A 27,438-nucleotide genomic window follows, 5' to 3' on the forward strand; every position below is an offset into this window, starting at 1 on the left:
TATGTTCAGCCCTAAGTGAGAGGAGATGATTTTTGGCCCAAGATAATAGCAGAGTGGCTTCCTGGTGGAGGGTTGATGACTTGTATTCCCCCTGTCTGTTGATATATGTTTTTGCCGACACACTGTCTTCTCTTACTAAGACGTGGTTCCCTTGGATCCTGGTTCAGAGTGCCAGAAGAACCAATCAAATGGCCCTTAGCTGTGGACAGTTGATGGATAGCTTGTTCTCCTTGGCTGACCAGGCTCCTTGGACTGGAGATCCTTAGAGAGTTGCACCCTCCTGAGAGGTGGCATCCATGAAGATCTGTCTGACTTGAGTTTGGAGCTGAGTAGTGTTTCCTGTTTTATGTTCTTGTGCTTGGTCCACCATAGGAGACTGATCTTGACTCGGCTGGGAACTGTCAGATGAATGTTGGTTAGGGAAGCTATCCAGAATTGGTATGAACAAAGGAACTTCTGCAGTTCCCTGGAATGCATTCTGCCCCATTGTGTACCTTCAATGTTGACTATCAATAGGCCCATCAGCCTGGCAAGTGTCATCAGTTGGACATGTCTGGGTTGTATCACCCACATAATCAGATCCTTGGTCTTTTTTGCCTTCTGCTCCATTGCAAACAGCTTGAGTTGTGTCTACCATGACTCTCAGATGATCTGGTGTCTGAGAAAGAGTCAAAGTGCTTTTGGAGAAGTTGACCAAGAATCCATGTATTGAATGGCCAGTGGAAGGGAAGTGGCCTTGATGAACAGGTTGTCCACATGAGGATGGATGTGAATACACAGCAGTCTGAGGATAACTATGATGTTAATCATCAGTTTGGAGAAGACCCTGGGTGTTATACATAGTCCGAAGGGAAGAGCATGGAAATGGATGTGATTTTCTACCATGCAGAACCTGAAAAATCATCTGTGTCCTGGAAACATCAGCATGGGAAGGTAGGCTTCAGTAAGGTCAACAGATGTCAGAAATTCTCCAGGTAACAGAGCCTCCAATATGGATCTCAGTGTTTCCATTTTAAAATGTCCATTCTAAGTGTCTCATAAAACTATTCAGGAATTTTAAGTCCAAGATGGCTTACCAATCTCCACTGCATTGTGGCATTGTAAAAAAACAGAGTATATTCCCCACTTTTATTCCTGAATGGGGACTGCATGAATGGACTATTAATGATTGGTCACTTGGAGGGTCCTCTGAAGTTTGACTTTGCTTTTGGACAACAGAGAGATCAAGGGAAGGATTTGAACTTTATTACGTACCTTTTGGATATCATGTCCTGAGCCCTGGAATCTCTGTTGGATTGTTTCCAGGTTTGACTGAATAGGGTCAGTCTTCCTCCCTCTGGAACCTGCTGAGAGTCAGGCCTTGTTGGTTTTGCTGTTCCCATCTGCTCATTCCTCCTTGGAAGATAATTTCTTAATGTATAAGCCTTTCTTGTAGGCCTGGCAATTGCTCCAAAAAGATTTGTGGGAATCCAGGTGAGTGAAAGGAATGATCGCTGTAGGGCTGCCCATCATTGTGACATAGAGATCTTGATATGACATTTTGCTTGTCTTTGGTGTCCACAAAGATGCAACACAGGACCTCTCCAACAAGCCTGTCTCCCTTGAAGGGAATAGCTTCAGGTGCCACTCTTTAGAAGAAAGTTTGGTAAAGATTGGATCATGGGGTCCAATTTCATGAGCCCTCAAAGAGGAGTTAAATTTCCTTACAAGAACCCCTAAGTTTAATAAAGATTGGGTTGGTCCAGCTTTATGCGACTCCATATTTCTTCACTGGAAACAATGGAGAATGAATGGGGGCATCGTCTTTGAGGGCCCATAACAATGGATCCACTGATCCAATCATTACTAAACTTTAGAGTTCTTCTAAGAAGAGGAACTTGAAGCCACAAATTTGCTATCTTTATCTCAACACATCTTTCCAGACCTCTGCAAAGATTCCTCTAGGGTAAAATGGACCGAAAAAATCTGGAAAAAACCCAGCTCCATTGGAATTGTACTTCTTTTTTCTGCTGGAAAAAGAACTAGAAAAAGGCAAAGCAGCTTTTCCCAGCTTTTTAAATTTGCGTTTGGCATATCAAATGCACAACCTTAGACATCACACAGAATTCTGTGATTACCTGAGGCTAGGATTATTCTTGACAGTGGGACTGTGCATCCAGTATATGCATCCCTGCAATACTCACATATATACTCTCACTGCAACTTTTAATATTCATCCATGTAGTTCCTCAGTAGTGCAAACCCAGCAGGGAAATAAAAGGGGAACACAGATCTACTGCCTCTTCACTGGATGACAGGTGTCCATTTGGAACAAAACAGAAGAAGCTGGAGACGACATACATTTATTCCTCCTCAACCAACAAATATTAATTGGGCAACAGGTAAGTGATAGGAAGACAAGATTAGATAAATAAAACAGATTAATCTGGATAAGATTAGATGAGGATAGATAAATAGGGATAGACAGATAAGTAAAGACTCCAGAAATGTAAATGGATACCTGAGAACCCTGGTTGCTTTTTATTGAACAAGTAGCGCTATAATAATATGTAAATAAATAAAATAACAGTAGAAAGCATATGTGATAATCCTGTTCTCAGAAACTACAAGAACAATTAAAAAGAGAGAATAATTTAACCTTAAACATGATGCTGGGAGACAACGTGATTGGGAGGATTGTGGTTTCTTTCCTTCAGGGCTCCCAGGCCTCCCACCATGGCAGGAGATCTTTCAGCTAGGGTTGTCACTTCTGGGTTGGGAAATTCTTGGATATTTGGGAAGTGGAGCCTGGAGAGAGCAGGGTTTGTGGAGGGATGGGTATTCATCCATGTCTAATGCCACATAGTCCACCTTTCAAAGGAGCCATTTTCTCCAGGGGAACTGATCTCTATTATCTTTAGATCAGCTGTACTCAGTTGCTAGAAAAAAACTGGACAAACTCCTCTAAAAATTCAAGGAGGGATTTTTATTATTGTTTTGAGCTTTTTGTAAGTCTTCACGTCTCTAATCCCTTCCAACTCTAGAACTTTTTTTTGCCAACGTTAATATTTTCTTCAAGTATTCTGCAGGATTTTGATTTCAGCTACTGTTCTTCTGGGAAACCTTAAACATCAATTGCTTTCCTGGCTTCTAAATTTACGACACAGAATTGCTTAATAAAAATACACAAAATAAATCCAAGGTATATTGAAAAGGGAATTGTATGTATTGAAAAATCATCTTTGAATGGCTGTCAACCAACTATCTTCCTTTTCATTTTTCTTGGGATTTGGATCATAAAAATTCAGGTTCTGATTAATTCTCTCAACAAAGTGTGGGGAACTTTTCCAACTTTTAAAATGTTAGATTCTATAATGCTTCCCAATTCGTCTTGTTCTGCTACAAAATATGTCTTGTGACATTTCTGTCCATTGAAGTTGTTATAATTGATCTCCAGTATCAGCATGCATATTAATCTCCAGTTCCATTTCCACCACTTTGACCCCTTCATTTTATAGTGTCTAGTCTTAAGAAGCAATTACTAGTTTTCCAGGATTACAGGCAGAGAAACGTTTTTTCACATTTCTTTCATATGTAGCTTCATTTTAACATTTACTAGCAATATTTTTCAGAAATTTGAACAAAGTATTTAAGTCCTATTTTAGCAAACAGGACTTTCTGATTCAGCTAAGTTGTTCCTTCTCTTGGTCAATTGCAAACTTGAAATAAGTGAGAAAGTAACAAAAAAAATCAAGATGACATAAAGCTGCATCAAGATAAGACTGAGGCCCTTTCTGCACGGGGCTAAAAACAGCGGCCCAGGGATGGAAAAACACCAGTCCCTGGGGAGCTGTTCGCACAGCTGTGAGGCCCCGTGCGGCCCCGAGTGGCATGAAGGCGCCGCTTTCCACCTCCCTTCCCGAGGGAGGTTGTTGGAAAGCACCGCCTTCCCATTCCCACCCCCACCCCCCACTCACCTCATCCTCCAGCTGACGCTTTCTCACATTTTTTTGTTACTTTCTCACAGTCTGGAGGGCTGCTGAGACCTGCCCATGCTGCCCACTGACCCCTGGATAATTTCTGCCGGTGGAGAGGCGCCCTTTCCGCTGTGCGGAAAAGGCCTGGGAGATAAATTGTCACTTACTTTTCTGGTTATAGCTTGTTCTTAGTTTTGTCTATGGCTTGATCGTGGTTGCCTGGTATGTTTTATATGCCAATAAAGGTTTTCTGTCTGTCTGACAATATTAAGATTAGATATGATTTGATTTATCTACAGTCAGAGTATAAGCAAGGCAAAAATGGGGGGAAACTGGAGGTGTCACCTGAAAACCCTTTTTGTTTGTTTTTTAACACTGGAATGTGCCATGGTGTTAACAACTAGAAGTTTTACACGGTTAAGACGCAGCACCTTGCCTGCCAAGATAAGCAAATAATTTCAGGTGGAAGTAATAGGAATTAACCTGTCACTAATAATCACAACCCCATATTAAATAAGGTCTGTTTCTTTCAAACAACTGGTTCACATTTGCAGGAAGAGTGCAGGATTGAATGGTAAGGAAACACTTTATCTTGGGACTCCTTGAAGTGTCAAAAGCAAGGAAACTCTATCACTCGGTTGCGAGCTTCAGCTCGACTTGAGTTATCATGCCTACAGGCAGCCCCGGGTTATGCTCTTTTCACTTTGCCTTCATTTGTAGTCATTGTGCTGCCCTGAATCCAAGGTAAATGACAGGAATGTTAAAGCCTAGTAGCTCACCAATGGAACAACTCTCTGTGCATCAGTAAACTGATTACAATAACTGGGGGAGTTGGAGACAGAGATAAAGGACAACAAAGTATCATCATTATACTACAAAAAGGAATGAACACAACAAAAAATAATTCTGTCTGGTCAGTTTTGACTATATATATTTGGCTGGTTTTTTTATCCACTGAATCCAACAGCTGTATCATAATGGGTGACATTGTAAGGAAAGGGCTAGACTTGAGTCCAGTAGCGCATTAGAGACCAATAAGGATTTCCGGGTATAAGCTTTCAAGGATCAAAGCTATCTTTATCAGAAAGGGAAAGGAACTCTGTTAATATTAACATAGTTTATTCTTTCAAATAACACTGTGTGTGTGATTTCACCATCAATTGGGCAACCCCACAGGGTTTCAAGGAAAGAGATGTTCAAAGGTTGTTTGCCACTAACTGTCTCTGTGAAGGTTGAGAGAGGTCTGAGAGAATTGACTAGCCCAAGATCATCCAGCAGGCTTCAAGTGTCAAAATTCCCTTTGTCAGAAAGGAAAAGGAACTTTGCCTGTTAATATCTGCATAGCTTATTCTTCTAAATACCATAGTACTTTGGAAGAAATGTTGTCAGCATCTGTATCATAAGGGGACCCACTTTCAAAACAACATAAAACAGCAATACAGTTTCTGAAAGATTACCCTACAATATCCAAAAATTGTTCCAATTTCTGGAATAAAATAGAAATGTGTCATTCTGCCCATAGTAGCTGGATATAGTAGCTGAGAACTACAAAGGCACTGAAGCAGTAGAACAAATGTACTAGAATAGGAACACTGAAAAGGCTCACAGGATTTGTCACTTGTTGTCACCCTTTGCACTCCCCTTGAAGGAACAGGTCTGCACTCTGTGGGTGTCCTTGGACCCAGGCTGACTGTTGGACAAGCAGATGGCAGCTGTGGTCAGGAATGTCTTTCATTACTTCCAACTGGTTAGACAGCTCTGACCTTTCCTGGGCAAAAAAGATCTGACCACTGTGGTGCATGCCATGGTTACATATAGATTAGATCACTAAAATGAGCTCTATGGAGGCTTCCTATGAAAAGTGTTCAGAAACTTCAGTTTGAAGTAGAAACCTCTATTGCTGAGTCCAGAGGGTTGACTTGAGTGGGCCATAGTTACCATATTGTTATAGTCCTGTTACATCTACACTGGTTTATCAATTTGTTCCTGGGCACAATGTAAAGTGCTGGCCATGACTGCCAAAGCCTTATATTGTTTAGGACCAATATACCTACTTCCTTACAAACCTGCACATCCGCTGTGGTCGTCTTTACAGGCCCTGCTTTGATTGCCCCAGACTTCTGAGATTAGGCTGGTGGAAATCTGGGAGAAGGCCTTTTTGGTCATGACATCAAAGCTCTGGAATGCTCTCCCCAGGGAGATTCACCTGTTTCTTTTTGTTGTCATTTTCTGCTAATGAGCAAAGACTTTTTGTTTCATTCAGCATTCTCTCAATAAGACCTAAGTTTCAATCGCTGTTTTCTTGTTTTGTATGTATTTTAACTTTATCTTTTAACTGTTTTAATGATACATGTGTACATGTGGGGGGTGATTTTAACAGTTTTAAAATGTGATTGTATTATGTATGTTTTAAATTGTTTCCAGCCTAGATGGCCTTTGTAATGGCAAAAAGGCCAGATACAAACTTTGTAAACAAATTCATAATAAATTTGTTCCCTCCTTGCCTTTTAAGAGCAACATATATGTGCATACGTTTTTGTGTCACCTACCTGTGGAAGCTAGGTGAGAGGTTGGTAGGTTGTTGACTGAATAATAGCTCTCAAAGCCTGCTTCTCTTTCTAAATATTGTGTCTCTGTTCAGTGCTGGGAAGGAGGGCTTATACTGACAGTGCCTTATTCTACTATCTTTCTTCCTTGGGAAGGCCACCAGCTGGAACTCAGAAAACACAGAGAGGCAGCAGCAATTCTATCCTGCCCACAGGACTCCCAAGATATGTTGCTCTAAAACCACTACGCCTCTGTTGCCATGGTTTTAAACTAGCTTTGGAGGAGACTGCCATATGAATTCATCACAAATAAACAGAAGTAAGGCTTGGGGAAAAAACTGTGGCTCAATGGAAGAGTATCTGCTTTCCATTCATGAAGTCCCAAGTTTCTCCAGTTTGATCAGGTAGCAAACAACGTGATAGGGACTTGGGAGAACCACTGTCAGTAAATAATATACTGCAAGTTCTGAACTTGCCAGCAGCACAACCCAAAGGGCTCCAGGTCTTTGGCTGTTAAACTGCGGCTCTCAAAGTTTCATTAGCATGAACTGAGCCATCTTCTTTACAACAATACTGTTGCTGAGACTTGTGGCTGCCCGAACTAGACCATTGGCAAAGGAGAAAAAGGGCATTTGCATTCAACCATTTTAGTTTGCAGTTTTCATATATTGTGTGTTTTAATCTATGTAATTACCCACCTTGGGTCCCACTTTGGCAAATGAGAGAAGTAAGGTATAAATATTTTAGTAAAATAATAATACAGTTAACTGAGAGAATAATATAGGGCTCATATATGCTTTGTATGTAGGAAAGCCTAAATTAAATCCTTAACATTCCAGTTAAAAGAAACTTGGAGAGCAAACATTACGAAAGTCTGGAAAGCTTCTGGCAGGCAGGGTACAGAACACCATTCTTGATGGATCTGTGGTTTGAAAAAATGGAAAAGAGTTTCATATATACAATATAAATATATATATTCCTTGCTTCCTTGCTTCTTGGCCTTTGGGCTGAGATCAAGTGTAGTGTCATATACAGAATATTTCTTTCTGCTATCGCACTCTATGGCCATGGTTGTAATCTGCTGTTGGTCTCTCGGGCACAGCCAAGAGCTATCAGACCAGCCATTTATACTCAAAACTGTCAAAACATTAAACAGGCAATTTTGGACCAAACTTGTCACTACATTTTTTTTAAAGAGACTCAAGTCCAGGTTTCACAGACTTGACCCTCATTGCCCTCAGATACACAGTTTTCCTTTAAAATGCAAAAACCATGAAAGCAGCCTCCACAATATCAATATAAACAACATCCATATTATCTTAAAGGTAATATTTCATTTTAACTTTCACAGTCTTTTCCTTTAAGCAACAAGAGGGTGAGCCCTGTGGGGCACACAGTGGGGCAGCTCCTCCCATTTAAATAGGGAAATGCTAGGAGACCCACAGAAACCATTTCATGCATAATGGACCTGCAGGCAAGTAAATGGATGTCTTTCATATTTTATCCCCCTCAGAGGACCAAACATCAGCTGGCATTTGCAACAGCTGAGATGGTAGCACAGGACTGATTTTATCAAGAAGCAAAGGCATACATTTTTTGTAAATTCAATGGGTTTTGTAAATTCAAAGAGTTAATTTGTATTTTACACTTCCTAGGGAACAATTGGTATGTAGGTTATTTGAAAAACTTTCAGGACAGGTTCAACATTATAAGCTACATCAATAATACTATGAACAAGCTACATACGATTACCTTTTAATCTGTTATTAGTCACAGAACTGCCAGATTTGGTCTTTTGAGTTAGCCTACCACAGTGGCATGGGGGAGGGGGCAGCACCCAGGGCAAAATGGCACCTGGGCCCTGCCCCCCCACAGCACCCCACCCCCCACCTCATGCCCCTTCCCATTTACCAAAGAGCAGCCAGCTGAAAAAGCAGCCTGGTAGGAACTACACTTCCCAGGAGATCTTGCGAGCCCCCACTCCTGCAGAGGCCTCCGGGGGGGGGGGGCACGCAAGGTCACCTGAGAAATATAGTTCCCATCAGGCTGCTTTTTCAGCCGGCTGCTCTTTGCAGCCAGCTAAACTGAAGTAAGTGGAGGGAGCGCAGGGGGAGTGGGAACTACACTTCCCAGGAGTCCTTGTAAGCCCCAACACATGCAGAGGCCTCCCTGAGGGGAGTGGGAAGGGCACCTTTGTGGCTTCTGCTCCTGTCACACCAGCAGGCTGCTCTGGGCTGCTGGGCCTGGCAGGGCAGGGTAAGGGGAAGAGTGCGGGGGTGATTTCCCTACCAAACCTGCCCCATTGCAGCTATGCAACTGGCCCACCATACATATTCACTACACCAAAACACAGAAAGTGTGATTCGTATTAAAAATGAAAAATATCCCAGCTAAAATTTAACTTCCTTTCTTCACCAGTTAATATGAGCTTATTAAAAAGCAATTGAAACATAAAGTGCAAATATCAACATCTGTCATGTACATCACTTTTCTTTTTAGTCACAGAGCATGTTGAACCAGAACACTGCTTTCAAAGTAGAATCACATCAAGATTATGAATTCATAAGGGTTGTCAGACAGTGCCTGCTATAGTTTCTATAGAATTTCCTACAATAGAGTTTCTGGCAATTCTAGAGCTATCTAGGGAGCAGCACTAGAAATCATTGAAAATTCTATGGTAAAACCAGAAGTTCTTATCACATAGGTCCACTTCCAATGCACTTTGCTGCTGTGCGGAATAGCAAAATCCACTTGTAAACAATTGTGAAAGTGGGTTGAAAGTGCATTATTCTGCGTGTGCGGAAGGGGTCATGGTTTCCAGCAATTCCTACACCTCTCCTTTATCACTTCCAGGTAGGAACTGTAAGGAATTCTATTGTAAGAAACTTCCTGTAAGGAGATGAGGCTCTGTTGTTGTTTTTTTACTTTTTTCCTGCCACCACTTGGTAAGCAATGAGACTTAGCAGTGCTATAAGTTGCTGTTATGTTGGACTGAAGTAGCATTAAAGTATGGGCCACCAAATACAGGCTTAGTGAGTCACCAATCATCTGCCTGGGGTTAAAGGAGTGCACTTGGTCAGGAAAAGTTCAACAAAAATTCTAAAGATGTACTAGTATTTTTAACATTTGTGTACTGCTTTGGTTTCTTGTTCAGAGAGAGAAATGAAGCCTCTTGTGTGAGGTTGGGAAGACTATGTAGAGATTCACTTTCTTTAGAGCATAAGGGGGTTGGGTAATTGAGCATCGCATATTCCATTCAGGGGACTGTTACATATGGTATCCCTTCCCTTTCTAAAGTGGACAGAAAAACTTAATTCATATATATTAAGAAGCTAATTTGTTATTGGTTACTGTTTTGTTGGGCTCCATGCCAATTGATTTTTATTGCTTTATTTTGCCAGAGTTGATTTGTTTTACTTGCAAGTTTGTGATTTGTTTTTATTGTAAACTGTCTTTGGACCTATTGGGGCTGCATGAGACTATTAGCACAGTATATAAATACACACATGTATTTATATAAATCGTTGGAACATCTGGAAGCACAATAGTCCATGGAAGTAATGTGCCTCCCATCTTTACTGCTAACCCCTCTGAATGCACAGCTATGCCTATCACTGGGACTAACTGTACTTTGCCATATTGCTGCTGGAAACTTCAGTAAGAGTGCTGCAGCCATTTAAACACCTCCTTTTACACTGACATAAATGCCAGCTGCAGTGGGTCATGACAGATGCAAAGATCATCACCACCAATGCTAACCCCCCCCCCTCCATAAAATATTTACATTTTACACCCAAACTGCTCATATTACTGGGGTACATATTCAGATCCTCTCTGATGAAGCCACTAGCTATAGCTCCTGGTTGCTAGCAATATGGGAAAAGGGCATTTTAGCAATTGTCAGGATCTCTGCAACAATAATACCCTGATTTGCCAAAGACTACTTTCTCCACTCTCATTTCCTTATTCTCAATTTGTGCTGGGAATCCATGAAATGTTCCCCAGGCAGCCTTCATTATCTGTATCTAAAGCAACATTTGGATGCTTTAGATTTCTGACAGCAGAAAAGGAAGGCCAACATGCATTTACCAGGGCACAGCCCCCTCCTTATTTGTGAAGACTGTAAGTAAGTATGGCAGCTAAATCAGAGCCAGTAACCAGCAGTTCTTCCCAATGGCCTGCATTCCCAAATACCAAAAAAAAGTTTAAAGAGTCTACTTTTTCATTCTGGCAGAACAACTTGCTTTTGAATACTTTTATAATAGTTTGCACATTGTCAAAAAGAAGTCAGCCAGGTGTTTCAAACTGGAACTTTTCAAGTTATCTACCAGTTATTTAAAATCTTGCTCCCTGTATTCTAAACTAATGCACAATTACATTGTTAGCGGTGTAATTCAGAACACTGCAAATAAATAAAGCTTGGGGTTGCTACACCATCAGCCATAGTGCTCAGCTGTTGGAATTTGACATAAAAACAAATGCATAAAACCAGGCATGTTTTGAATATACCTCATTTGAGAGTCTGCTTGAAGTTTTACCTTCTCCATCAGCGATGTTTGTTACTAAGTGATTGCCTGCACCAGTCAGCCATGTAATTTTCTGCTTGCCAGTCAACTTGGGTGATAGCTATAGCTTCTGTGCAAATACACCAATAGTAAACTGTGCCATAACTATCCTACAATCCCTTTCCCATCATGGTACATTTTATCCCATTTCTTGCTCTGTAAAAGTATGCTATCATTCAGTGTTGCCATTTTTTAATAAAGTACCATCATGATAGAACAAGCATTTAAAAGCATCAGGTGCCAATAGCTTCAAAACAGATGTCCTCTTTAATCTTGTGTATCCTGGTACAGTTCTGTGAAATTCTTCTAAAAAGCTGGATGTAAATTAAATGACAATCCGTTCGCTGCATACAGGAGGAAGAAGTCTTGGATAGCAACTGATATCAAGTACTAGGGTTGCTTCCATGCAAAACTCTACATACACACAGACCCAAACTGCCATGGTTTTAAACTGGACTTCTGTATGACATTGATATAAGGTTGTTTGACTTCTGAGCTTCCCCAGTTCTACCCCCTAGTTTTCCAAACCTACTTCACTAGATCTCTCCTCTATGGGTATAGCCATGGCTGCTTTGAGGGAGGTGTGGAAAAGAAGCTGCGGACTGGCAGACCTCCTCATCCATATTCAAGGCCATTTCCTATCAAGCACAATGTCCATATGCCATCACTGGCAGGCTCCTTGCCATTTTCCTTATATGTAGTAAATACATTTTTGTACTATCAAACAATGTAGCAATATTTTTACTCCCAGAAAAATAATCTAGTAAAAAAAACCCATCAGAGACTGGGAAAGAAAAGAACAGAGGAAACTCTCATGTGGAAACTCCATTGTGAGATTAAATGGGAAACTGCCCCTGTGTGGAAGCAATCAGGGGAAGTGTGACTAGCAATGGGTTACTTGTAGTACTACTACTACCAAGAGAGATTCTGAATCAAGGATCCCCAAACTTTCTGAGCCTCCACGCGCCATAGAATTTTGAGATGGAGGACGGCTTTAGTGGGTGGGAGAGCCAAGCCCTAAACCATTTCCACAGTAGCTGAGCTGAACAGAACATTATAACTCCTCCACTTTGTAATACAGGCATGGAAGAGGAATAAAAAAGAAATGAAGGAAATCCCAATGGGAGGAGGAGGGGAAAAAGAAATGAGAGAATTAAAAAAAGGAAAGATTGAACAGAGAATGAAGAAGAAGAGTTTAGATTTATATCCCCCCTTTCTCTCCTGCAGGAGACTCAAAGGGGCTTACAATCTCCTTGCCCTTCCCCACTCACAACAAACACCCTGTGAGGTAGGTGGGGCTGAGAGAGCTCCGAGAAGCTGTGACTAGCCCAAGGTCACCCAGCTGGAGTGTGTGGGAGTGTACAGGCTAATCTGAATTCCCCAGATAAGCCTCCACAGCTCAGGCGACAGAGCTGGGAATCAAACCCGGTTCCTCTAGATTAGATACACGAGCTCTTAACCTCCTACGCCACTGCTGCTCCTACGCCACTGCTGGATTCACAAATGTAGCGTCTTGCCAGTGGCTGTGAAAAAATGCTTTCATTTTAATGCAGGCAGCCAATTATAAACCCTATCTTACAGGGAGGAGGGCCTCACCCAGTAACTTCAAAACTCAGTAACTGCCAGAGAAAATTCTGGCAAATATTATGATTCCCACAGGCACCAGGTTGGGGAGCCCTGTTCTGAACCACCTCATGTCACAAGTCAAGACAAAATGACATGAATTAATGTTCCAGGTCAGCAGCCAGGCACAGGGTTGCACAATATACAAAAGGATACAACTCTCTCAGATTTTCAGCTTCCTAAGGTTCTGACATAGTACCAAACAACTACTTGATATTTAAAATTACAATGACATACTGATATAGATAAGCCACACACATTTCCCCAAGGGAACCTCCTACAGGTAAACAAGATAAGAATGGGTAAACAATTGGCAAACAAGATAAGAACATCATTTTTAGTAGAATCCAAAAAGCATTTGTTTACTATTAGGAGCCACAGAGCTCAAAAGGGTTTGGGGTTCATGTGCACACTGCACATTACTTGCAAGTCCTTGTCCCAAGCTCAACTTTTCCATGCAGCATAAACTACCACATATGCTTGGGATTGAGTTCTTAAGGAAAACTGGTCTTTAGACAAGGTATTTGATATCTATTTGCTTCTCAACTGGATCTCCTCCCAACTCAACACTGCAGACTAGTATTAAAATACACTCCCAGCTTTGTGGACATTTTTCTGACTTTCAGAAGAACTGCTTTGAGATGGGAATGCACAGGTACTACTGACCCCACAGGCAAGAGAAGTGGTGATGGCTCATGAAACAATGGCCTTTTGGTCATTGTTTGCCCTGCATTTTCTAGCTGTATGGCCATCACTGCCTGTCTCTGCACACACGGAGCCCTGTCACAAATGTTAACCCTCTTCACATTACCCATTCAAAAGTGGAACAGAAGACTAGATTCAAGCTCTCTTTCCAATATCTGCTGGATATCCAATATCCACTGAATATTGTAAGACCTCTTCCTGAGCAGATACCCACAGAACTGTGCTTCATGTATCACGTGTCAAGTGAAGCACAGTGACAGAATCACTTCTGATTGCAGAAAAGCAGTCATCCTGGCCCTTTCCGCAAGGACACTTTAAACCATTTTGAGGCAGGAAATAAAATGTTTCCTCCACAGAGTTCCACATTGTTTTCACCCCAAGACATTGTATTTGCAGCTTGAAATATTTTAAATGAATCTCCTTTTTAAATGATTATCTGGCTGCAACGTTTTTAAAAATGACTTCATTTGCCTCTGCAATGTTTCCCAAGCTTCTCTGCCTTTCCTGCACTTTCTCATTGGTGCCGTTTTGTGAGCTCACTCGTTGCCTCTCATCTGTTTCTGGAGCTGAAACGAACATACTGTATGTAGAATTATTTATGCTTAATAAAGGTTTACTGTACTGTACTGTTTCTGGAGCACTTTGGAACATTTGAGCAGACAAGAGCTAATTTTCGAAGAAGGGAGTGTAGAAGGTGTCAAGAATTGCAGCATCCTGCTTTGAAGCACTGAAGCAGTGATTCCAAACGACAACCTCAAAATAAAAGGCAAAAATCACAAAATGGCAACCAGGAATTGTTTGGAGGGGGTGAGTGTAGACATAAATAGTTGTAAAGGGGGATTGAAAACATTTTAGAAATGTTTTCAGGTATGTGTGGGGAAAGGACTTTTGTATTCCTAGATTTGGAAGGGGCCTTGAATACAAGTGAACTTCAGCTGTTCTAAAGAGGGGGCTAAAATTCAGATAGGACAATTTTGGCTTATGCTGAGGTGCATTTCCACTGGAGTGATAAAGAATAATAAAAATGCATTAACATATAAAAGTTAACTATGTACACCTTATGGGATTGCTACCTAATCAACTAGTACCCAAGCAGCCATAAATTATTCCAGCATTGTTTAAGGCAAATTATCAAATAAAAATTTACAACAACCTGATAAACGTGAAATATTCAAAAGAAATGCCTTTCCACAGGTTGCTATTTAACTAGTTACTCTAAATTTATGAAGCAAAACATTGTAAATTATACAATCAATTTATGAAAAATTGGAGTTTAATATAAATTACAGGCTCCATATTATCTGCCACTCAGCATTTACTCACTGCTACGGATTACTGAAACTATTCAGAGCATTAGTGAAATTGAATTCTAGATCCTGAAGTGTTAAGCTGCCATGAAAGGTTATTAGTTTACTTATTAGTTTTTGTATTATTAGAGCTGAAGACTAAGTTAATGTGCTTTTAAACAAGTAGAACTCATTCAGTGTTCTGGCCACGCTGCCTCATTTTACAATGTATACTACGGTAAATTGTTCTCAAAAACTAGAATACTGGAATGGAACCTGATCAGCTTAGCAGAGGGCTGAATTTACCATCTTCTAGCACTTCTACTTACACAAGAAAGGACCATTTCTGCTAATTACAAATTCCCACTGCTGTTCTTCACATCACATCCTATGCTGATCTCAAGAACTGGCTTCTTGGGAAGTAGAGAGGGTGAAAAAGAAAGAGAGACAACAAAGATCTGTGGAACGAGTGAGCTCAGCTCCCAATTCTATGTATCCTACTCTTTGGCTGCAATCTTGATCACTATCATACTGATTAAATCCCATTGCATGAGTCAAAAATAGAAGCAGTTCTGGGCTAGAGATAAAGCTGTCATGGTATTTTCTCACTCTTATGTAGCACAAAAAATGTTCCTTCATATTTAATGGATACATAAAAAATGTCAAAGAGCAATCCTATATTTCCTGATCTTCCGGGTACTGATGTATCACATTTTATCACTGGCTGTATAAATGTACATGCCATTTTACTGTTAAATTTATTTTTCTAACTTTCTAATACCCAGCATTTACTTCAGTGGGGTCAAAAGTGGGGTGGGGCTAAGCCTGGCAGAAGAGTTAGTTAGTTAGTTAGTTAGTTAGTTAGTTAGTTAGTTAGTTAGTTAGTTAGTTAGTTAGTTAGTTAGTTAGTTAGTTATTTATTTATTTATTTATTTATTTATTTATTTCGATTTATTATACCGCCCCATCCCCGTAGGGCTCTGCAACAACAAATAAAAAAGTCTGGGGTGTTGTGTGGTTTCCGGCCTGTATGGCCATGTGCTAGTAGCATCTTCTCCTGACATTTTGTCTACATCTGTGGCTGGCATCTTCAGAGGTCATTTAAAGCCTTGCTGATCTTGCCCTTCCTGGGCAGAAAAGATCTTGCCACTGTGATTCATGCCCTGGTGACATTTATATTAAATTACAGCATGTGCCTCTATGTGCACTACTCTTGAAGACTATCCAGAAGCTACAATTGGTACAGAAGGCCAGCATGAAGACTGGAGTGGATCACAGGGGCCAAATCACTCCAGTCTTGTTCCACCTATGCTGCCTTCCAATTTGCTTCCAGACTGAATTTAAAGCTTTGTATGGCCTGGGATATTTTAAGGATTGCCTTCTCCCACACAAATCTTCGTGCTCATTTCAGTCAAACTTGGAGGCCCTATTTTGGTTGTCCTTACCATCTAAGCATGAGCATATATTTGAAGGGGGGTCTTGTGACCAAGGCACCACTTGTGTCAGTCACATAGGGGGGCATATTTGGCCACACACACCCTCCTTTCCCATCTCACTCACCCACTGCCTCGCTCGCCCGCCACTTTGCTCACTCATCTGCCACCTTAAGAATATAAGAACAAGCCTACTGGATCAGACCAGAGTCCATCTAGTCCAGCTCTCTGCTACTCGCAGTGGCCTAACAGGTGCCTTTGGGAGCTCACATGCAGGATGTGAAAGCAATGGCCTTCTGCTGCTGCTCCCGAGCACCTGGTCTGCTAAGGCATTTGCAATCTCAGATCAAGGAGGATCAAGATTGGTAGCCCTAGATCGACTTATCCTCCATAAATCTGTCCAAACCCCTTTTAAAGCTATCCAGGTTAGTGGCCATCACCACCTCCTGTGGCAGCATCTTCCAAACACCAATCACACGTTGCGTGAAGAAGTGTTTCCTTTTATTAGTCCTAATTCTTTCCCCCAGCATTTTCAATGTATGCCCCCTCATCACCTTCTGCCACTTCACTTTCCTATGTCGCTCTCCTACTTGCCATTTTGCTGTCCCACCTACTGTTGTAGACAGGCCCTCAGGAACCAAGGATAATCCACACACAGCAGGTTCAGACATTTAATGTGCCCAGAGCAGGGGCGTAAAGAGGCAGCCCTGGGCAAACTGTAGCCCTGGGCAAAACCTGAGTTGGATGCCCCCCTCCCCCCATGGGCGGCCACTCCACCATGACCAAAAATTCTTTTGCACCAGGACATTGGTGCCTGCAGGGGGTGCAGTTCTAGACATATCAGCATCAAAATTTCAGCATATCATTAGGAGACTGTCCTTATGCTACTCCCCAAGTTTGGTGAGGTTTGGTTCAAGGAGTCCAAAGTTATGGACTTCCAAAGGAGGTGCCCCATCCCCCATTGTTTCCAATGGGAGCTAATAGGAGATGGGGGCTAAGAAGTTTTAGAGGTCCATAACTTTGGTCCCCTTCTGAGACCAAACTGCACCTCAAACTTGTGGGGTTGCCATCATCTCCAGATGATACTCCCTGAAATTCTTTTAGGTGCCGATACATCCAAAGAATGCACCCTCTGCAGGAACATCCCAGAAATTTGCCCAAGAATCTCTTTGTTCTGCATTGAGTTTTCTGCATTGCTTTCAATGGGGGGTTACCCAGGCTGTGGGGGGGGGACACATTTCCTGAAGGCATTGAGTCCTCCAAAACTTTCAAGGTCTCATCAGGAGACTGCTCTAATGATACCCCCCAAATTTGGTGCAGTTTGGTTCAGGGGGGCCAAAGTTATGGACCCTCAAAACTGTAGCCCCCATCTCCTATTAGCTCCCATTGGAAACAATGGGGGATAGGGTCACCCCCTTTGGGAGTCCATAACTTTGGACTCCCTGAACCAAACCTCACCAAACTTGGGGGGTAGCATAAGGACAGTCTCCTGATGATATGCTGAAAGTTTGGTGCCACTAGCCTAAAAACTGCGCCCCCTGCAGGCCAAAAATGGAAAACCACTAAAATACCCAAAAACGAACCCAGCATTTTGATGCCCCCCCCACAAGGTGATGCCCTGGGCAGCTGCCCACCTTGCCCAATGGGCATTATGCCAGTGGCACAGAGCAAGGAATCCAGACAAGAAAAGAAACAGTAACCTGCAAATTAAACAGGGTTGCTCCTACAAACCAGCTCAGCTGCAACCTCTCTTTCATAGCCAGCCTCCCATTCCCTTATTCAATAACGTCTTGCAGCTGGGTTACTCGAGTCTGGCTCCTGAAAAGACTCTGCATCTACTCTAGCTCGCCCCATAGCTGTAAGCTAGCATGTAGTCTCCTCCTGTGTTGCTCCTGGGGCTCTAAAGACAGGGGGGCGAGGGAGCTGAGAGGGTCCCCTCTGGCTCTGTATCAAGGGGCTGAAGAGTCTCAGACCTAAGCTCTTGCTGGGAAATCTCAGAGCTTGGACCTGGCTGTGGATCCTAACCTGAATGTCCTGCCTAAGCCTGGGGACCTGGTCCTGCAGGAACTTCTGGCTGCTCAGTCTCTGCATCTACAGGTAGTGCCTGAGAATCTGGAACCAACACTGTCCCCTCTTCTCTACCTGAGTCTTCATCCCAGGGATTCCCATTCAGACCAGGCTGAGTGCTACACCTGCTGCCTTGCTATTCTGCCACCTTGCTTTCCCCTCACATTGCTCTCCAATCTGCCACCTTGCTCAGGTGAGATAGGAGTGTGATTTGGGGGGACGGCAGGATTTTTGGGGGTCTGGAGGGTGCAGTTTATGGCAACTTGCCCTGGTTGCCATTTTCTGGCGATTTGCCGCTGCTTCTGAGGCTAGATTTGTGGGGCCTGAAAAAGATCATGCTCTATCATGGCATGAAAACATTGGAACTCCATCTCCAGGGAAACCTGCCTGTCTCCATCTACTGGTGTTCGCCAACAGATGAATTTTTTTAACCCCCAATAATGGTCTTTGGCATTTCTTCTAGTGTTGTTTTTTATGTGTTTTAATTAAATTTTATGTGTTAATTGTATTTTAATTGTTCACATAAGCATCATGGCAGAAGGAGAACTGGGGGATCCTCAGTTGTCATACAACATTCAAACTATTACCTCACATTATTTCTGTATTCTTTGATTATTGATCTTTTTAACAACACAACAAAATAATTATTGCAAAGAACTGCCATTGTGCATAAATGACTACAAAAAAGATAAAATATAGCACGTATCAAAATTATCTAAATTAAATACAACAGTGACATTAATAAACAGTAGTTAAGGTACTGAAAAGTTTGCTAAAATCAGGTCAGTGTATTAATTTGATATATCAAAATATGTTGGCATTGATGCTTTTTATTGCTTTGCTAATTTACTGGCAGAATATTTCTTATGTACACGGTACAATACTTTGTATTATGACAAGAAACATGAAATGATTGCTCTTTGTTTACAAAATTTTATAGTATAAATTTAATTATACAAACATTTCTGAAATATGAAACTCCAAGTCTACTTCAGTTTAAGTACCGATCAAGTTCAGACCCACTTAGCTTCACAGATGGAACAAAATCCAGTGTAGATGGTATCTTCATATTACATCAAGTATGAAAATATAACATCAAGTATGAGGCAACATATAATCCAAGGGCTTTTAAAATCCAGCCAAGACTCTCAAGTCAAGTAAGCAAGTATGATTGAGAAATAGAAGTTCAGAAAAAGAGCAAGAACTCAGAGGGTCAGCTGGCACAAGTTTGGAGTTTTGAAACTTAAGACAACTTTGGACCATATGCTTAAAATGATCAAAATCAAAGAAGCTAAAAGGACCTGAGTTCCAGATTCAGAGAAAGATTAGAACTGATTCAGAGTCTAGATTTTAGGAATCAGCACGAGCAAGAAAGCCAAAGGCAGAAATATGATGGAAGCAAAACAGGGTTAAAGAAGCATGTCAGCAAGTAAACTGAAAGAACATCTTTTCAAATGTTGTCTTGTTAAAACATCAATAATGGCTACAACTTCAAGGCTACAACATTTATTTTCATAATGTCGTACAGAATAATAGGAAAAATAGAGAGACACAGTAGCCATGTTTGTCTGCAGTAGAACAACAATATTTGAGTCTGGCTGTCTCCCCAACAATATAAAACGTGATACGCTAAAAAACACAGTTTCAGGAAGGACTCCCCACCGCTTAGATGCCAAACACGTCTTCATCAAGGTTCTGTTGCTTGTTCCACCCCTCATCCCGGGTTTTTCCAGAACCTGTATTTATATGAACCTTTTGAAAAAACACATGCTGAAGCCGGATCCGAGGGGAGGAACAAGAGTCGAATCTGTTCTTGTTTTGCCGTCGTTGGGAGTGACGTGATGGCTTTCCAGCCAATCAGAGAACAGTGGCCTGTGCCATGCACTGGCCATGACCCCGTGGAAATGGGGACATGTGGACACAAGCAGATCAGCAAACGTCCACATGTGCAGATGTTCAGCAGATATTGTCCATATGAACCCGTGTTGGAACGTTAAAGCAAAAAGAAGAATTATGACTTTTTAATCAGGGGCGGAGTAATATTCCAGCTCTGACCCAATAGCCAATAAAAATGCCTGGCGCCATCACGTTGTCACATAGTGACGTCACCATGTGGCTTCGTTCAAAAAAAATTTTTAAAGAGGTCCCACCCCAACACAACATGACAGCCAATCAGTACAAGGAAGAACACGACTGCTGAGCAGATCGCGTGTTCGAGGGGACTGTTACTTGAATCCACATTACTTGAATCCTTGATAGAAATCAAGGTCTTCAGTGGAGTGGGAAAGGAGAATGTGAAATGAAAAGGTACTGTTTCTTTTGAAACCTGGATGTATCCATATTTCATTTCTCGGTGGGAATTCGGCCTCTAGTAGCTTCTTAAAGACCAACAAGGATATAAGATTTCAACAGTCAAAGTTCCTTCAGTCAAAACTGAGCTTCAGTCAAAACTGAGATCTGACTCAGTTTAAAGCTTATATCCTGGAAATCTTGCTCATCTCAAGATGCTATTGAACTCAAATCTCCATAGAATATTTGTTGGTTCTAATATGTCACCATTTAGCTTCTAGATAAGCATTACAAACTTCTCATGTCTCAAAGTACATCCATGGATAGGTGCCCCAATCTTTTGGTCACCAGATATCTCAGTTCATTAATAAATGCAGCATCCCTTCATACACATTATGACTTTGATGTTTACTGAATACATGCCATAAGGAAAATGAAGTAATAATTTGGGTTCCATGAGGGCTTGTACACTGAGCATGGGAGACACTAGAATGAAGAAAAGGGACAGGCGATCCCAACAGTGTTGCATGTGTCATTGCTGAGAAGTCCATAAGCATAAGATTTCCCCCAGTATACACCACAATCCCACTAGGATCTTTGAAAAAGGAAAATGGGTCCATGAATTCTGGACAGCTGCAGACACAATTATAGAAAAAGTTTGGAGTAATAAAACAAAAGAAATGGGAAGAAGCTAAGATAGATGTATGACCTTAGGGGATGAGACTGACAAACATATTCATTGAATCAGAAGCTGTGGAAGACATGATAATTTTAAGAAAATAGACTTCACATATGTATTGTTGAAGGCTTTCATGGCCTGAGTCACTAGGATGTTGTGGGTTTCCGGGTTGTATGGCCGTGTTCCAGTAGTATTTTCTCCTGACATTTCACCTGCATCTGTGGCTGGCATCTTCAAAGGATTCCCTGAAGATGCCAGCCACAGATGCAGGCGAAACATCAGGAGAAAATACTACTGAAACATGGCCATGCAACCTGGAAAACCCACACCATCCTAGGCTTCACGTAGTTTGAGTAACACTGGGGTTCACAAAGTAGACAGTTTTTTTAAATGTTTGTGTTATAACATATTACTCTCAAGGTTATAATGATCTTAAAATGAAACAGGATCATTATCTTGGGATGCACATACTGTAATATTCCAAAACGGCCAAAAATCATTCAGCCACATTTCTTTGCAAGTGTATCTTTAATGCAAAGGAATAAAGCTCATGGTTGTCGTCTACCCTCAATGGATAAATGAGAACATGCAGTGAATACTTTCCCAAGTGTTCATTATAGATAAACGTTTCCCCACTTCTGAGTTTAAAATTAGAAAAGAAATGTTCTTTGGGAATGCTGTTTGAAGCACTGTCTTCTCCAGAAGCATTAACACATGGTGAGAGCATCAAAGCAAAGATTTGTTCTTGATCACCAATGGTTTATATCAGAAGACAGATAGGAACATACCATGTTATGAATTTTACTCATCAGACCTACATATCAGCAAACTGCGTGTATTACCATTTTAGAAGTAGGTGGTAACATCATTCAATACTTTTCTATGATTGCCCTATCTCACTAGAGTTGATGGCTGAAGGAAAAGGTGGGCTCATATGTTCAGTCAGTCAGTTAATAATTATGTAGAGTGTAACACCAAATGCTAATATAAAAAATCAAAGTGCTTCTAAAATCCATACTGCTAAGGCTGCAGAGTTTCCATTTCTAGGGATATGGATTATTAGTCAGAATGGAATGCATGCAGAATATTTTAAACAAAGTTCCCTTTCTGACATCGGTAAGGCAGAACAGCTGCCTAATCTTCTCAGCTGGGTTCATCCGCCAGTACACTTCTGTAACTTATGTGGATCTCACACTCAACAGTCCAGACAATCGTAAGATGTACAGTTTCTAAACCTGTTGATACACATCCAGACCAAGTAGTTTCTCCTTGACACTCCAGGCAGAAGATAATGGCCTGAATTTACAAAACAACGATCAGAAGTTAAGCCTAATCCTGCTGTGTGTACTCAACTCAGCTAGTGTAAACTGAAATTAAGACACAACTTCCTCTCCCTCCAATGCCCCAGTTACCACAACTGATTCACTGTATATCTTGTGTACAATGCAATTGCAACTCTCTTAGAAAAATGTGTTAATCAAGAGAAATCGTCACTGTCCAACATGAAATGGATTTTCTGTCCTCTTCCTAACTATTTGCCTGGGATGTGCTTGTCAACAACACTGACGTGGTAGTACCAGGTCAAGAGGGTTGTCAACAACACTGATGTGGTAGTAGCCAGGTCAAGAGGGTTGCCAGCATCCAGAGCTCACCTGGAGCAAATGGCTGCTTTGGAAGTTAGACCCTCTATAACTCTTTCTCACCAAAAGATGACAGGACATTTGTGAATTAATCCACCATTTCTTGGACTTTTTTTGTCATAGAATGTTCCACTTGGGTCCTAGTGCTGACCTAGTTCTGTTCCCCAAGGCACTGCAACCCAAGCGGTGTATTCTAGAACAAAGAAGGTCCAGGAAATGTCAGATTAATTCACAAATCTCCAGTCATCTTTCAGTGAGAAAGTGTATAACATGATGCCCTACTGAGGTTCAGCCCCTCCCCAAAAGCCTCCCTCCTCAGGCTCTGCCCCCAAATTCTCCAGGTATTTCTTAACCCAAAGCTGGTAACCCCACAGGACAACAATCTGAAACTTCCTTGCTGATAGAACAATTCTGGAAACGTGGTGATTGAGTCTATTTTTATAAGGGAATTACCCTAGAAAAAGAATCATGATTCATTACAGCTTTATTTTATCACCAAATATGATTTCTTAAAGATGTGATTGCATCTGTAGCACATATTTCCTTTATTCGCCTCTTTTCTCAGTTTGTTCAAACAATCTGAGAAGTTACGTTCCACATGCAGCAGCTCCTTCTCTATGGGCCAATAAAATTGAATGGAAACAGGCACTGAGTTTGCATGGAAATGCTTGATCCCAGGTTTTCCATGCACCTAGAAAAACATATCTATGAAAGTTAGCGTTGGAGCTTTTATCACCAATTTCTGCAGCGGGTCAAATGTCACACTGATGTGGCTTAATTCATCATAAACACTATATGCAAGGAAAGTATTTGACTCGTTCAGTCAAACTATCAGCCACATGCTCAGCTCCTGAAAAAGGTATTTCTTCTTCCCTATGTTTTAGATTGCTACTTTAACATCGGTTCTACCTCCAAAAATGATTATTAGCTATTAACTTCAAAAAGATATATATGAATTTTCAAAGTGTGACAAAGGCACCAATTCAAAAAGACCCAAAAGCTTTTTTATAAATACTAAGCCATACAGCAACTTATATTAATACATGTTGAGCTACACAGCAACTTATATTTGCCTTTTTTTACAATTTTGTATTTAATATACCAAAGATAGGTGGCAGCAAATGTATATCACTATCAATTTGCTTTGCTTGCATCTTAATTAAGGATTGATTTTCTTCCAGTCCTATAAGCACGTGACATTGCTTTATACTGAGAAACCACTGAGTTACCAAGATCAGTACTGCCTACTCCAGCAGGCAGGGGCTGTCCAGGATCTCAGGAAAATATCTTCCTGTAACCTATTATGAACCTGAGTTTGGAGACACCAAGAATTGAACTAGGGACATGTAAAGCACATGGTGTATCAGTGAGCTACAACTCCAATTAGTGTCTAATAAATATTCATATGAGATCACAATAAATTGTATCAGTATGCTGTATTCAATCATTTGATACAAAAAAATATTTTATATTACAAAATTTTCTGAAACTGTACTCCTAAATGCACTTATTTGGAAATAAATTGACAAAGGTTCTTACTTCCAAACAAAAATAGTTTAATACTAGGAGAGAAGAGATAACCAAAAACTGTCTCCATATTTAAAAATAAAGGACCATTTTTTTCCTCTACAAGTGATATTTTTAGAAGTTGCAAAAACTTTTTAACTAGTAGAGAGAAGTCATTACAACACTGCAGGCATGTTTCATACTTGAAGGCAAATTAGAATGATGTACTGTTAAGATAATAAAAAGACAGGTAATACATTGCTTGAAATATTTCTGGACTTTGTAGCTGAACATCCAGTTAGCCCATAGGTACATGAATAAGGATGGCCTTACCACATGAATAATAAGAAATGTTATTCAATAGCTTTCACAAAGGCTGAGCAACAGATAGCAGATCTGTATGAGTGCCATAGATGTTGGAAATTGCTACCTTTTCGAGTTGCCTCTTTTTTTGAAAAAGCATTGACTTTAAAAAAAAGGTCAGTAAAGAATAAAGAATTGCACAGCATACATTTTCAACAAATAAATTAATCATTATAAGGTCAGTTGAGTAAAGGTATGATTTAGGAAGCAAAATTACTACAAGTAATAACTCTTACTATAAATTGATTAAATTAACATAGTCTTACAACTAACCAATGTGTTTGAAATGTCCCACAAAAGTTATTGATGGAATAGCAGCTTACATTCAAGTATTTTGCCATAGCAGGATCACATTACAGATGGATTTAAGTCAAAAGGATTACAGTGTGTAAGATGTAAGGTCTAGTTTGAGCCTGAAACTCAAATCTAAGTATTTCAACTTAGTCTTGGGTCTGCAACCTGCGGCTCTCCAGATGTTCATGGACTACATTTCCCATCAGCCCCTGCCACCATGGCCAATGGACCTGTAGGTGGTGGCGGGGGCTGATGGAAATTGTAGTCCATGAACATCTGGAGAGCCACAGGTTGCAGACCCACTCTGTTCAATTATTTCTGTTGCATACTTCTACATAAACATACTATGGAATGCTAATTGATGCTACCTTCATTGTAGTGTATGCAACAGGCAACTATATCTCAAGGAGTATTTTTCACTTGCTAAATATAATTACTAGATTCTGGATCACACACCAAAAAATTGAAGCTTGTGGCAAACCCCAAACTGTTGAAACTGGCCTCTAAAAATATGGACAGTATATCTCACTTCCCAAGCCCAGTGAAAGAAAGGCCCTTAATTTCAGTAAACAGCCCTCATTATGCAGTTCATTTTTGTTTGTTATCTTTAGAGTCTGAAAATACCCTCTGTCAGATTGAAAGATGCCCCAGTTGATATAATCAGTATTGTGGAAGTATTTGCAAAACCACAGGCAAGGCAGTATGCAATTTACTTCACAGTATGGCCAGCTCCCCCAAAAACAAACAAAATACTACCAAGAGTTTCCAGAAGCAGGAAGAAAAATCAAACTTCTCGAGACTTCTTAAAAACATCCACATTAGAGGAAGAAACAAGAGAATCTGAGTTTAGAAATCACAGTTCAACTTCACGCTTATAAAAGATGCATCGAATTCCTTTGCTTTTCCACACCAGAACATTCTGAAAGAATGTCATTCTGACAAACTTCTTTGCCAGGGACCCAGAAGACAGGAGACATTTAAGGGCATGTATGCTGTACAAGCTGCTAGCTCAGCATCACTTTGTTAGATGAGCTTGCAGTTTCTCAATTGTAATTATTGGGGAGTCAAAGTTTTCCTATGGGGGAGACACCAGTTAGGATCTTGCCCTGGCATTAAAGATGGTGTTGGTAAAGAAGTCATCCCAGAACCTTTTGGACAATCCCAGCCTCCCCTTTCCCTTATCTTTTTTCCCCAAACACACCAATTTCCTTTGCTTATCCATCTGTCTGGGAAATGCAATGCAGAGATCTTTTTTGTTGGCTCTAGGTAAGCCTCTGTTAGATACTGAACCAGTGTGCTCCCTTATTCCTCATCCAGTCAACACAGCTTTCCTCCCTCCTGGCCAGCTGGATTTCCTTCCCACTAGCCCATCGACCTACTCCAGCCAACAAGACCTTCTGACCAAGTAATAAAACGTTGCCTGCCTTAAAGACAATTGCTTGTACCCAAAGTTCCCTCGAAATCAGCTGCAGCGAAACTCCCAAAGGCAGGGTGGTTGGAGATCTGTACGGCAGGAACTCCAACGTATTCGTTAGGACTAGGAGAGAACCAGAAGCAAAAACGAAAGGGAAACCGCGTTCTGATTCTCTGAGCAAGTGCAAAGTGTTTTTGTCCCCCCTCCCCTTCCCGGATTAAGACCTGCTGCTGACAGCTTAGAGCGACTCTGCGTACTAAAAAGGCCGCTTTTCCAGCCCAGGGAATTACTCACAGGGACACGGTCCGGTTGGGGAGCAAAGACGGCTGCAAAGTTTCCACCAACTCTCCGCCACTGCAGACAACTTTGATGCGGACGGTTTGCCGGTCGGGTCCCTTGAAGCGCTCGGCGGCGCAGAGGCAGCTGTCAACGACCAGGTCCGGGCAGTTCCTGTTGGCCCCCGAGAGCCCCACTAGAGCGGCCACCATCAAGCAGAGGCAGCGGCAGCGCAGCCCGGGCATGGCGAGGGGCGGCCGGCGGCTCCAGCGGCACCGGGGCTCTGCTGCTGCCGGGGAGGAAACGCAGGCGGCGGCGGTGGCTGCTGTTCCTGCTGAGGCGCTCCTGGCATGGTCGGCGCGCACAGCAGCCGGCTGCAGGCGAAAGGGGCTCGCCGTCCACCACGCCTCCGCTCCGCCGCCTCCGCCTCCTCCCGGCTGCGGCGGGGCAGGGGCAGGCGCCCCCTCCCTCCTCCAGGCCGTGCCCCTGAGCGGGCCCCACCGGGCGAAAGCGGGGCCCCCCACTTGCAACAGGACGCGCAGAATATTTCGTCCTGACCGAAAATGGTTGCTGAGGAGAACAGGCTGGCCGCGCCTTCTCCCTCCCGCTTTTTTCTGCACGGTTGCGGGATAGCCCACCAGGCGGGGCAGCCGCTGGTGTGAGGCCGGGGGACACCGCACACCGCCCCCGCCCTTCCAAAAAGCTCCCGCCTCTACTCACCTTGGCCAGGTGAGGGAATGGCTAAGTCCCAGGCGCCCTCTGGGACCCACTGGGTCTGTAGCTTGACTGGTGGCAG

At 41.9% G+C, this 27,438-nt stretch overlaps 1 protein-coding gene across 2 annotated transcripts in view; it reads right to left on the bottom strand.

The window, feature by feature from the left end:
• Window positions 1-27,229, bottom strand: part of ADGRA1 (adhesion G protein-coupled receptor A1) — a 437,455-nt gene extending 410,226 nt beyond the window's left edge. For both annotated transcript variants that reach the window (XM_048505436.1, XM_048505435.1), the window contains exon 1: window positions 26,661-27,229. In XM_048505436.1, coding sequence (XP_048361393.1) covers window positions 26,661-26,887 — 227 coding nt within the window. In that variant the 5' untranslated portion in view covers window positions 26,888-27,229. The remainder of the gene's footprint in view (window positions 1-26,660) is intronic.
• Window positions 27,230-27,438: the final 209 nt, after the last annotated feature.

Source organism: Sphaerodactylus townsendi, linkage group LG08 (genome assembly GCF_021028975.2).
Source record: "Sphaerodactylus townsendi isolate TG3544 linkage group LG08, MPM_Stown_v2.3, whole genome shotgun sequence".
Lineage (NCBI taxonomy): Eukaryota > Metazoa > Chordata > Lepidosauria > Squamata > Sphaerodactylidae > Sphaerodactylus > Sphaerodactylus townsendi.